This window comes from Mizuhopecten yessoensis, unplaced genomic scaffold, assembly GCF_002113885.1.
Source record: "Mizuhopecten yessoensis strain PY_sf001 unplaced genomic scaffold, ASM211388v2 scaffold716221, whole genome shotgun sequence".
Lineage (NCBI taxonomy): Eukaryota > Metazoa > Mollusca > Bivalvia > Pectinida > Pectinidae > Mizuhopecten > Mizuhopecten yessoensis.
In genome coordinates this window covers 22,854-36,461 of record NW_018480008.1, presented here as the reverse complement: position 1 = coordinate 36,461, position 13,608 = coordinate 22,854, and the positions used below count along the sequence as shown (strand labels likewise).

The 13,608-nt window shown below is 33.5% G+C and overlaps 1 protein-coding gene across 1 annotated transcript; it reads right to left on the bottom strand.

Annotated features, from left to right (window-relative positions):
* Positions 1 to 4,371: 4,371 nt before the first annotated feature.
* LOC110442161 lies at positions 4,372 to 11,007 on the bottom strand. Its single transcript, XM_021485631.1, has 9 exons — positions 10,951 to 11,007; positions 10,608 to 10,691; positions 9,479 to 9,527; positions 9,031 to 9,083; positions 8,573 to 8,647; positions 8,057 to 8,125; positions 7,391 to 7,516; positions 6,476 to 6,562; positions 4,372 to 5,886 (listed from the first exon to the last, which is right to left on the bottom strand). The coding sequence occupies exons 1-9, from the start codon at positions 11,005 to 11,007 to the stop codon at positions 5,029 to 5,031; spliced, it is 1,458 nt and encodes a 485-aa protein (XP_021341306.1). The 3' UTR covers positions 4,372 to 5,028.
* Positions 11,008 to 13,608: the final 2,601 nt, after the last annotated feature.

The window sequence follows — 13,608 nt, the reverse complement described above, 5'->3', positions numbered from 1 at the left end:
GATAAAAGTAGATACATGTTTCTGCCATACGTGGGCATTGCACGTTTGTGTGGTTATGAGAACAATGATTTAAACTTAGTACTTTAATAGGTAAATCAAATATCACGGGCGGGTACCAGAGGTCCTGACCCGCTAATTGGGAGGATAATACAGAGAAGGACTGATGGATTAAATAGTTCGATATATATTTAACGGCGGTATCCCTTAGTGATCCGAATTAGTCATGTCCATTGTATGTTTACATGTGCAAAATATTATGGATGGATACATACTTGATACAGATTTAATACATATATACTCCATGTATTGCTACAGTTTAAAAAAAATATGTGTAGGTATATATATTAACTAGAAATATGTGAATAGTGCAATACCCTTATAGTACTAGTGGTATATCACAGATAAAAGGATGGGCTCCAGTGTTGGCCTTCTGATGGTGATCCCCGATAAGTTTTATTTTTTGTATTATTACACCTTTTAGTTATGCCGTCATGGTAAGACTTGAAATTAAGGTCACCTTGGTGACCGGATTCTGTGATATGCGGGGGTAAACAATGCACCATAGTTATAAACAAATGTTTCGAAAATAGCATGTAGTGATGTCAAAATGAGGCAGTTTATGAATCCTCTACTTAACCCATTGCACCTCAGAGTATAATATACCAAATTGATTCATTAAATTAAATAATTTACCATAGATATAAGTCCATACTTATATAAGCTGTCCTCGTCAATAATTTATCTTTTCATATTGATTAAAAGTCTTACATACATACATTTAATAATCAAATATAAGTTCGGCCATGATGTTATTATATAACACAAACAATGTACTTGGGAATTATACATTTATCAAATGTTAACGTACACTGTTGTAGATTGTCTAAACTGACTTGCCTACACATTATAGATGCCCATGTTGTCATCATCAAATCTGTGCATAGTAATATCATTTGCAGTAAAAGTTTATTTAATATAAACATATTTGACATCAATAAATCACGTGGACACTAAATAATTTCTCTTTATTCTATTTTTGATTGATCTAATTATTTCTATTGCAGTGATACCATACGCACACAATGTCTCACGTGTTGTAAGTAGTTCTAGCTACATTCGTGTTCCTATCAGTCACATGTGTCAATGAATCGGACGCTGTATATGCTCATGAAATGCAATGTACTGACTTTATAAAGGATCGTCTTTCAATCCACTATATTTGTAAACAAACTTAACGCCTTCATTCATTAAATATTTTACTTTCTCGGTCGGAAATCAAATCTGTTAATGAAAAAGCCTTGTTTTATGTTCACGTAAACTAAAAACATGTGTACAACGTCAACAAATCATTTTTCTTTTAGAAACGTCGACAGGATAGTGACAGTGGAACAGTCTACATAATAGTGACTACGGACAGTAGACATATAGTGACATCAGATTGGTCGACATGATAGTGACATCAGAACGGTCGACATGATAGTGACATCAGATTGGTCGACATGATAGTGACATCAGAACGGTCGACATGATAGTGACATCAGATTGGTCGACATGATAGTGACATCAGAACGGTCGACATGATAGTGACATCAGATTGGTCGACATGATAGTGACATCAGAACGGTCGACATGATAGTGACATCAGATTGGTCGACATGATAGTGACATCAGAACGGTCGACATGATAGTGACATCAGATTGGTCGACATGATAGTGACATCAGAACGGTCGACATGATAATGACCTCAGATTGGTCGACATTATAGTGACATCAGAACGGTCGACATGATAGTGACATCAGATTGGTCGACATGATAGTGACATCAGAACTGTTGACATGATAGTGACATCAGATTGGTCGACATGATAGTGACATCAGAACTGTTGACATGATAGTGACATCAGATTGGTCGACATGATAGTGACATCAGAACGGTCGACATGATAATGACATCAGAACAGTCGACATGATAGTGACATCAGATTGGTCGAAATGATAGTAACATCAGCACGGTCGACATGATAGTGACATCAGATTGGTCGACATGATAGTGACATATCAGAACGGTCGACATGATAATAACATCAGAACGGTCGACATGATAGTGACATCAGAACGGTCGACATGATAAAACATCAGAACGGTCAACATGATAGTGACATCAGATTGGTCGACATGATAGTGACATCAGAACGGTCGACATGATAATAACATCAGAACGGTCGACATGATAGTGACATCGGACCGGTCGACATGATAGAGACATCAGAACGGTCGACATGATAAAACATCAGAACCGTCAACATGATAGTGACATCAGATTGGTCGACATGATAGTGACATCAGATTGGTCGAAATGATAGTAACGTCAGAACGGTCGACATGATGGTGACATCAGATCAGTTGGTTTCAAAATGAAATATGTAAATATAAGGGTTTCATCATTCATTTTCAATTATACTGTTTTTTGACTAGAAAAGTCATAATCTTGTACAAACATTTGTGCGCTTTCACAAAATGCTTCCACGAGAGATACGAGATACGGAAGCTCACTTTTAAAGATCTAGTGTAAGTTGATATATAAAGCCAAAACAAGGAAACACTTGTCGCTGTATAAGATAGCCATTTTGTCTATTTTGGACTCTGATAATCGTGGTGATTAAGAAACAAGGAAATTAAAACTATCAACAACAAACACAGGAAAGGTTAATATTACATGTAAACCATGCCCAGCTCTATACAAACTACAAGGTTAAGGTCACCTTCGTGGGCTGATTGTCCACTTGCTGACTTTCAACGCCCCCGTGACTCATAATAATCGTCAGACATACCTAGCAAGGAAGTATATAATAAAAACATTTTCTCTCTAAATTTCATGATCTTGGATTTTAAACGGCATTGTTACGCACATTACGCTGTGCGCCCTCACTAAAATAATTGTTAGAGATATGATGTAAGAAAGTGTCTGTTTAATTATTTAGGGAAGTCATACAGAAAGCTACAAATAAATATTTACTGCACTATATGGCCGTTAAGTTCCGAGCTGTACTACAGGGTAAAGGTACGAAACATATAGTAAATACAGCAAGTCGGGGAAAGCAACGTTTCCAGGCTTCTGTTATATCCAAACAATTAGAACTGACGTAAAATCTTTTCTTGTTTCGTCATGCGGATCCCACTATTATGATACGTTTGGTATTATCATAAAAAACACAAATATGATAGCAATGACTTTATTATAATAACCATGACAGTTATGTTATAACATGACACTTGATAAAACATCTTGAACAATCTTTAATAATCTGGACAATGATGAAATGTATCATTTTGACAAATAAACGATAACGTTGATATTGATAAAATAATTTGACACATAATACCCATGACGCTTTTATTATAATAAATATTACATAAATCGTAGTACCAATACTTTGAAATTTTGAAATAGTTTCGACACAATTATAATAACCTTACATTATTTATGTAACCTTGACAATATATAATAATCTTGACACTTTCATAATGGTACTTCTATAATACACAATGATAATATCATAATAACCTTGAGCTACAATAATAATCTTGATGTCACTATACTAACATTTAAACTAGCATAATAACTGTGATACTTCATACTAATACAATAGCCTTAAAACAGTTTCAATTACCTAGATACTTATATAATAACATTGATACTATTTAATTGAAATTTATACTATTATAATAATCTTTACATTATTTTCATGTCCTCGATATTATTTAAAAATCTTGACACTACTTTAATGACCTTGATGCTATTTTAAAACCTTGAAACCTAAATAATAACTTTGACCTTACTTTAATGACCTGGATATAACTAATACTGTAATAACTTTGATATTATTTTTATAATTTTGAAACTATTTATATGACCTTGATATTATTATAATAGCCTTGACGCTACTTTTAACAATTTTATATTTATAAAATTATCTGGATTCTATATAATTTATAAATCCCTCAGCTAAGGTGATGTCGTTGAAACCGATTTCGCATAGTATGACTATGGTGAAGCTAATTTTTAACTTGGAATAAAGGCCTTCTATCCGACAAACTATGCAAACAGAAAGAACACCATCATTACACTCTCTTGAGAGCGTTTATAAAAATATAACAGACGAACAAAACTACCATAATTTTTTTTTATTAAATGTACAAAGACGGAAAATCCCTGAGAGTATACAATTAAAAAAAAAACTGTATTCACAGTTTCTTGCCTAAATGAATAAATATGCAATTTCTTTTTATTAATGGAATTATTCTCCCTCAGTCGCAGAGAATTTAAAGTCTAGAAATTGTATCACTTATCACCTTAACCATGGCTTTGCATATCGCTTTCCACAATTTTCGGTAGAAGTATTGTCGCACTGTTGTCATAAGTATTTCTTGAAGTTAGAAATTCCGTGTTCAGTAGACGCCCCTGCCTCTGACCAAGAAGCAAGAAGAATCTTAAACCTGTCTGAAGCACTGTGAGGAAATTAATGTATTTCTTTGTTTCATCTTTTCTCATATCAGCATAATCACATGGGTCATTTTAAGCAAACGTATCAGAATGTGACACAGAGGCGACAATCATCAAATCACGGGATGTGTTTTGATTGAATATGACGTTATCTTTATTATCATTCTTTTTATCATAGGAAGATGTTGATTGAGAAGGCTACTGTCCCAACATCATTGTCAACAACATAATCCTTCACCCCGATATCAATATTTGGAAAGATACGACCAGTCACAAAGAAGGGTAAGATGAAATACCACGTAGAAATAATGTCCCCGTCGTTTTCATCTTTGTTTTCCTCCCTACAACTAGATGACTGTTGTCAGATCCAAAACTATGGTGTTTTCTTCATCTTGTACAAGAGAATGTAAATGGTCGTTTAAAAGTTCGCTTTTGATAATGACACAGAGGCGACCGTTATCGAGAAGTTATCGATGTACACAGATGTACTTTAATTTGAAGTATTATTGTCGTCTTCTTCGCCCTATCTATTTCCCTTCACATCAAAGTTAGTATCTTGTGTCAGAGCTACTGTTTCGATGTCATCGGTTTCCTCGAAAGCATCGGGCTCCTTGTCGGCATATGTTTCTCTGTTTAGAGCACATGCGTCCTGTGGCATTGTATGATCAGATCCACTGCGGTTAGACGTGGTGTCATCGTTTTTGTGATCATTGTTGTCGTCATTGTCATCATAGGGTGTCATTTGATCTAAGGTTATTGTTTCCACTTCGTCTGGAACGGGCGCAGTCGTAGTTGGCATCGTAACAACAGCCTCGTCCTTGGTTACAGACTCGACCAGAAGAGAAGACTGATTTGAAGCACTATTATTAGAAACGTAGTCTTCCTTTTCATCTTTACTATCGTTCGTTATGTCACTTTGACCGATTTGTGTCAGAACTATTGTCTCAACCTCATCCTCAGGCACACCATCCTTACTTTTTTCAATGTATTTTTCTTCATCTGAAATAGAAGCAATCAGTAATAGCGACGATCCTTCCGCACTAGGATTTGAAGCAGTATCAAATTTATTCTCGTCTTTGACCTCGTTGTTAGTCTTGGTTGATGATGAATCATCGTTTTTCTCGTTGAGGTAATCGTTATAAGCATTATCTTTTATATCCTGTCCTGAGGCTGGGGACACAATTATCAAACCAGGAACATTTATTCCCTTGTCATCTTTTTCATGTTCCGTATCAACAAAGTCTTTTTCTTTTGACGAGCCTGTCTCCATGACCACCATTTTCTTGTCTATATTTTGTGTGTCATCATCCTCATTAGGTTTGACTTTCAGCTTCTTTTGAACTCTTTGTAGGAATATACAGGAAGTGAGACCACCCAAGGACTGTAAATGAAAAGGAACATGATTATTTTAATTGATGTAATTATGTCTTGCAAGACATGCCTGTTTGCCATATTTTATTCCAAAGTGATGCAATTAAAATTCATTTAAATCACTTTCTAGACGTCCAAGTTATACAGTATATATTAGTACTAACGTATGGTTTATTTGCAGACATACGTGGTGTTGATCAATGATTGATATCGTATAAATTCATAACTTGTATACACTCTCTATTATGATGGTAAAATGTTGTTTAAAATAGATTATCTATCGCCTGTCTAGATATTATATTAAGCTATCAACTGTCAAGTTGGTATCGAACTTTGACCTCCAAATGTGACTATACCATCTAGACGATGAAACGTATTTTTATAAAGTTCTTATGCTTTTATTTACATGTAAACATAAACGACGATATATATATATTGTATCTTGTAACATTTCGTCACCAGGAGTATAAGAAATAAATTTGATATTATCTAAAGAAGCCAGTATCCCCCCAATTTACCACAATCAAACTATGAAATAGAACAAAGGTAAGTGATAAGCTGTGAGCAAACATCAGTCGTTCTTAGCTGACACTACCCACCTCTATCACAGCAATGACCAGGATGACAGAGGACCATATTGGGATGTGGTCATTCAACCAGGTCTGCATTTGAGTCAGACAGCTCATCTGAAGGACAACGACGATATTATAGTGACCAATGTGCATTGAAATGTTGACATCAAATTTGTGAATAAATATATAGGATGGTAAATGAGTTTCTGTTTCATATGAAATTTTGTAGCCAGTTAAGATTTTTTCATGCAAACGATTCTATAACAAAAAGTATTTAGTATAAGAAAATCTTGTATTGAAAATATCAATAATTATTTACGATATCACATTATCGAAAAGTCAATGTGTTTCAAAATTAACTTTTGTTGTAGCCATTAACTTTTATTTGTTATCGCCATATTGCATTTCAATTGTTCTAATAGTGACGTCACAAATGAAAAGTGATATCTTACTTAGGGATGTCGCTTATCACATTTAAGAAAGAGTTACAGTGATATATTCCCTACATAACAGGCGAGTAGTGGTACAAAATAAGGTCAATAAACAATTCACACTAAGTAACAATTATTACATATGAATAATGTCAATTGTTCATTAATACAAAAACTACTTTTAACGAACTTTTCTTCGAAAAACAATTATTTTTTTACCCAAAAATCACAGGAAAGATACTGTCGAAATTATTAGGAGCTTGAAAATACTCCATAGTAGGCTATCGACGCATCCATGATAAGATACATATCACTAACCTACCGCGAACTAAACAAGACACTGACATAAATAATGTCGACGTAATAGATTTATCGTAACAATGAAGGATGTAGTAATGCGTATGCTCTCTTCTCCTTTGATGTTGATTTTTTTCACTGGGGACATGAGTTAAATGTTTAATTCAAAAAATCAAATTTGCAGCTAAAAGATAGTTTTCAATGCCGAACTAACTGTAAAGAGATTATCGACTGTTTTTTCGATGATGCCTGTGACGTCATACACAACAAAGCAACTAGATGGGTAGGATTCCACGTCCGTTCCGTACTCTGTGTAGTTCTGTATACCACAACACTTCAACTGTAATATAACCATAGAGAATATGCATTTGCATTATACAACATTGTAACTGTATTATAGCTACATACACCGTCATTGTACCACGTTATTCAAATTGTTAGTAAGCAACATACATTACCAATATACCACGTTTTCCCAAATTTCAATGTGCCACACTTATATTCCAGCTGTAACGTACCCATGATTATGATTGACATTCAATCCAATAATAATTATTGATAATGTTTCGTTTAAGACTTAATATCATGTTTTTTATTTGTGCATATTTATCAATTTAACACTATTTTCTATATGAACTGATATAAATCAAAAGGATATTTATGTTATTGTTCACGACAAAATAACAAATTTACGACAGGGGAAACGTCTAAATAACTGGCAAGAAACAAAAGACATCCAATCCAACAGCTTGCACATCAATTTGACTGATGTTTCTATTTCAGGTGACTGAGTTGTCACAACAGTGCCATATTTATATTACAGATAGTCCAAAACATCATAGAGCATGTTTGGGATTCCATTTATTACATACAAAGTTACCTCGGTCTGAATCTGATACTGTGTGTCTGTGTTGAGTCCATCCCAGGAGTCGACCATGACGCTTGGTATCTGGTAAACAGAGAACACAGAGGTAACAGAAAGCATACATTGTTTCAATTCGTATACAAGGATGGCAAATATTTTGGAAAATTCCATCCGTTTAAAACAGTATATAAAATGTTGTCTGAAAAAGTACTAAAACCTGGCGTGACTGTACATTTGGTTGCTGGCATGGCCTGATGAAGGGGCGATTCATTCAGTTGATGGTGTAACAGGCCATTTGCGTCTTTGTTTTATTTTCATCTCTCTTTGCCTTTCAATGAATCGACGAAACATACACGGATAAAATATTGAATACAAAGTTAGCAGTGCTAGTAAGTATGAAGTATGATAAAATTCAACAGCGGCCATAGTTTTAAAAAGTTAAAAAGAGGATAATATGGCGAAGCACAAATACTACGGTTTACAATATTGTTGTAAACTTTGAACGTCATATTTGATACTTGATTAAATTACCTGTGATTGTTCAGAATATATGAAGAACACAAGACCAAGTTCCAGGAACAGCAGGGTAACCATAAGTCCCACGTACTGTAAACACAAGATAACAAGTAAATAGCGCAAGGATAAATACACAATACAGACCGCAACATAGCCTGATATTATTATAATGGAAGACATCATGACACATGTAAATTTAACAGGGGAAGATATGAACGACCTGATACGAAATTTGTTGGTTCAGGCAGTGTACGTGTAAGAAAGTATAGCGGACAAAACATATCAAAAGGATCGCCATTAGACTATAGCTAGAGAAAGTCGTACGTGAAGTCAAACTAGGGAATTGATTAGTTCGCAACATAGAGTGTATCATAGAATGTAACATGCAAAAAAAGAGAGAACTTAGAACATTTGTTTACTGTATGTTCTTACTTTATAAGATTATTTGACCTGGACATATTCTGCATGCTCACCGTTTTCAGCATACATAATCCCTTGCAGAAACCCGCAGCACAGCCGATACCTCCTGTTATCAAACGTGATATTAATACCTGTGTCTATATTATGACATTAATAAAATCCTACCTAAGCAAAGTTTATTATGTATAGCTAAAACGTGAACTGTAAAACATACAAAAACAAAGATTCATGAACTCTTGAGACGATAATTAAATCGTAAAAGGAAAACCAAGTGCGTATATTGTTCGTGTAGGCCTTTCCTTGTACCGCTTGTGTCACCTGTCACGATGTCTGCAATACGGTTAAATATGATGTAGCTGACGACCTAAGATGCTTTTAACAATATGGATGAAATATCAAATTAGTTATAATTACCAAAGATGTGCCAGATATCGTACAAATATGTCAGATGTGGTGAAAATGAACAAGGTATGGCGAAATTAGGATACCTCATACACTTACCGATAATGACGATCACAAAACCGAGACAAAAGCTTGTTAAAGTGATTACCTACAATAAAAAAATCGAAATATACTACCAAACTTCTACTAAAATGAAACTATGCTAGATTTAAATTATGTGTAATTTAATATAATGGAGGTTAGATTTGAGAGTAAGTCGTTAAGGAATCGATGAATTAATTTACGTTTCATATATACCAACCATAAGTCATAAACTGAGAACAATTCAGCATCGATTTAAAGGAAAGAATGCCTCAAAAATGTAACTCAGTTAGACGCGTCATAGATATTTTAAGTTAATTTTTCACAGTGTGTCTTTTGTCTCTATAAAATGAAAATATTGTTTCAAGTAAACGTTTTAATCCATGAACACCCGAATCATTGCAGATTGTTAGAATGATATTTCATATTGAGGAAAGAAAACTATAGGATACTGGTTTTATTATATCATTCCACTCCTTCTTTAAAGTATATAGCTACATAATTACTTATTTATATGTAATTCACATTTGGAGAAGAACTGATATTCAGAACATTTATGAACATTATTTTCATTTGTTAAAGAATATCAAGACATTTCAAAAAATCAACATGTTTGGTCATTACATCAGGTACAATACAAATTATCACAAAAATATCACATTTCAGCGTGGAAATACTTATAGATAACACAACATCAGATAATTGTTTCTGTGTTGTGATTATGTCCACGGGACGTAAAAGACTGAGTGAGCATTTGATACGTTGACTGTGTAAGTTGTTGATGACTTTACCTACATTAGATTCATTTCTAAGAAACAATGGACACACATTGTTCTATTACTATATTTTTACACAGAGCTGTGTTCAGGTAAACCAGAGAGATTAGTTTTCTGCTTTACATACCAAATCTCGATAACACATTTGCAAATTGAATTGATCAATGTTTTGATATGGGATATTATTGTATCAAAAAATGAAATGACGTCATATGTATCTACAATAGTTTGACCATAGGCCAAATGTCTCCCGTCATATATATCATCACAGCAATATCCATGTAAAATAAAAATAAATAAATGTACCTGATCAACAACACAAAGGGAATTACGTAACAACATATCGTATACTAGCTATACTGTAGACTTACATGTGTACCAGATATGAATTCGTTGGCAGCAGGAATGGTCGCTAAGGTCCAGACCACGAATCCTACCAGTCCCAGACCAAGGCACTGTAACAGTAAACATAAAATGAAATACTTTATACTGATGTCAACATACTAGACACTGATACAGAGGCATCGTCCAAATACATTTGATGGGCACGATTATTCTCAGCTGTATTTTTTGTTCTATGCCGTCGGCAATGCTATGACGATACGATGACATAATAAAAGTTATTCTGGTACTTTGATATTATTTTTACATTTGAGCGGTTATTTAGTTAACTTTTCTTTATATTAAAGACTTCACGTAAAGCAATATACTTACCAAAAACAAGAAATTAAACAACAGAAAGGTAAATTGTCGGAATGAACATTTAGCCATTGTTCGCGAAATGTAAATTCCATATGTTCTAAAAACACAACAATGTAATTATCCTCTTCTAAAACACATCACTGATTCTGTATTGTGAACCTTAAAACTCTGAATATTGAAGAGTGAAACAAAATCACGATAACAATTCATATGGGTTGATATCGCACATAGATATCGCTCGTTGGTGTAGTTTTGAGAACGATGACCTACGTTTAGATTTTAATAATTAAATCAAATATCGCGGGTGGGTGTCAGAGGGCCGAGCGCGGTAATTGGGAGGATCATACTGTGAGGGACTGATGGATTAAAAGGGCTGACTGATTTGAAGGCGGTGTCCCTTAGTGATCCGAATTAGTCATGCTCGTGGTATGTTTATATAAACATCAGAATATGTGTCGATATTTAGATGATATGTATATGTAGCTGTTTTGTGTACTATGTATAGGTACAGAATGGCAGCAGGAAGAAATGCACTTACAACACACATTTCACTTGTATATAACTACAAGTGAATTTAATATATTATAAGTGAACACAACGAAATTGATAGATAAAGTGCACAAAGCACTATAGCGACAAATTCGCGAAATAAATGTGTGTCAATGGTAAATGCAAATCTAGATATAAAAATGATACAAATAGGAGTAAGTTAGTTAGCAAGGTAAGAACATACCAGTAGATAATAAGTTTGGGATATTTGCAACCACTTTGTATTGACGTGTTTTTTAAAGTAATCATAAGTTTTTGATAGAAGCCACATGGTGGCTTAATCAGTAAAATAAATATAATGTCACCCTTTGGGTGGCCATTTCCCTCACATTTTTTGTTTGAGATATTCTTGTTATGAGTGGAGAGGCATAAAATATAATAACATTACGTGGATAATTTAACCTATATGCTGTATTGCATTAGGAAATTAAAAAAAAATCGAAACTTGGGGCGCTGTTTTACTTTCTTCTCCATTTAAATGGTATCTAAAGTTATTATAATTTGATATCCCATTTCAGTGCGGTGACATCACGATATATAGTCATATCGGTCAATCTCTGAGTTGCAAATCACCTAAATATATTGATGACATTTATTTTGACCTCATATGAATTAGAAGTATTTAAAATACGTCGTATCCATGTAAACTGAAAGTGTGTTATCACCAGGTTTGCGTTTGTTTTACGTTGCCTTTCGTTTGATTTTGATATACGGTCTGTATCTGAACTACATTGTAATCACCAATTTTAAAAAAGGGTTATTATTTTAGATTACGTAAGTACGTCCATATAATGACGGGTAGACTGTGGAATGTTTATAAAAAAAACTTCATAAAATTGATTTATAGTGATTTAGTTTAAGGATAACTAAAATATCTTAAAGCTGTTTTGCTGAACTGCTATGAATTTTCTATTATCATAACAAATGTCCATTATATCAGCTGATAGATATGTCTCGCTACTATGATCCAAATGCATTTATACTAAGAACTTTTTCCTTTTATAACATTAATCATATTTAAAATGAGAAAATCAGACTACTAGATCAAGGATTAATAAGTGTTCTGTAGAATGAACATAAACCGATTGACGGGAAAACTGGAGTTCACTTACTTCATACTCCATTAACGATAGTTTGACGAATCAGCAGTGTGACTTTACCATATATATCGTATAGTCGATTAGTGACATGACCTGGAATAGTGTTCCTGGTGTGTGGCGGACAAGGCTCGACGCTTGCTGTTACCTCATACATATAGTTTTTTAAAACCAATCACATGAAATATCGCCCAATATGTTAAACCAGTGTAAATTCATAGAATGACTATAGAAGTATTCCAAAGAATTACAAAAACCTGACATACTCCTTAATTGAATTATTAAACGTGTTTTCCAATGTCCATATTGATCGAAACTAAAATAAATATTTAAACATATTCTGTTATGTAAACGATAATGCTTTTAAGATTTTAAGATTTTTTGTCAATACTTAATTCAGCCCTCAGTCACACTAAAGTGGGATAAAAGAGGTCACATTAATATACAATAATGCATACATCATTGCGATAAGTACATCTTCAGTATATTTGTTAGTTTTGAAAAAATTACAGACAGAACGCATACAAAATATCACAATTTATATTGATCATGGTATTGTCCAACGGAACGCCAAAAAATACTTATTCTGATAACTTACAACGCAAGTATTTGATAATCATTAAAAAATATATTGCAAGAAAATCTACATTTCTTAGATGATAATTTATAGATAATACATTTATGGCGTGTTTAGTTAGTTACTGAGGAGCATTTTTAAGATTACCATGATAATTAAACAGTCCTCCAAAATCGGCAAATGAATCCTTTTATCTACTCATTATTGTCTTTCAGAGAACACAACATATAGTTCCTTTTTGTACTATTGACATTTAATTGATAATGTTCCAAAGCATTTAGTGTAGTATACAAACTTATCAACAGACTGTATTAATCTCTATGTCAAATAAAACCTAAGTTTAACACAAAACATAACTTTAACGAGAATTACGTAAGTAAAAATTGAAAAAGTAATAAAACATCAAACAGAAAATTAATTAAGAACTGAAAATATGCACCGCCAAAA

Bases quoted from the DNA above. Each gene is read 5' to 3' on its own strand.
- LOC110442161 (XM_021485631.1), bottom strand. From the start codon at position 11,007: ATGGCTAAATGTTCATTCCGACAATTTACCTTTCTGTTGTTTAATTTC. The intron at 8,126-8,572 runs GTAATTTAATCA...TCTGTTTACCAG, and splicing joins TATATTCTGAACAATCACAG to ATACCAAGCGTCATGGTCGA. The intron at 5,887-6,475 runs GTGGGTAGTGTC...TTTCATTTACAG, and splicing joins TGGTCATTGCTGTGATAGAG to TCCTTGGGTGGTCTCACTTC.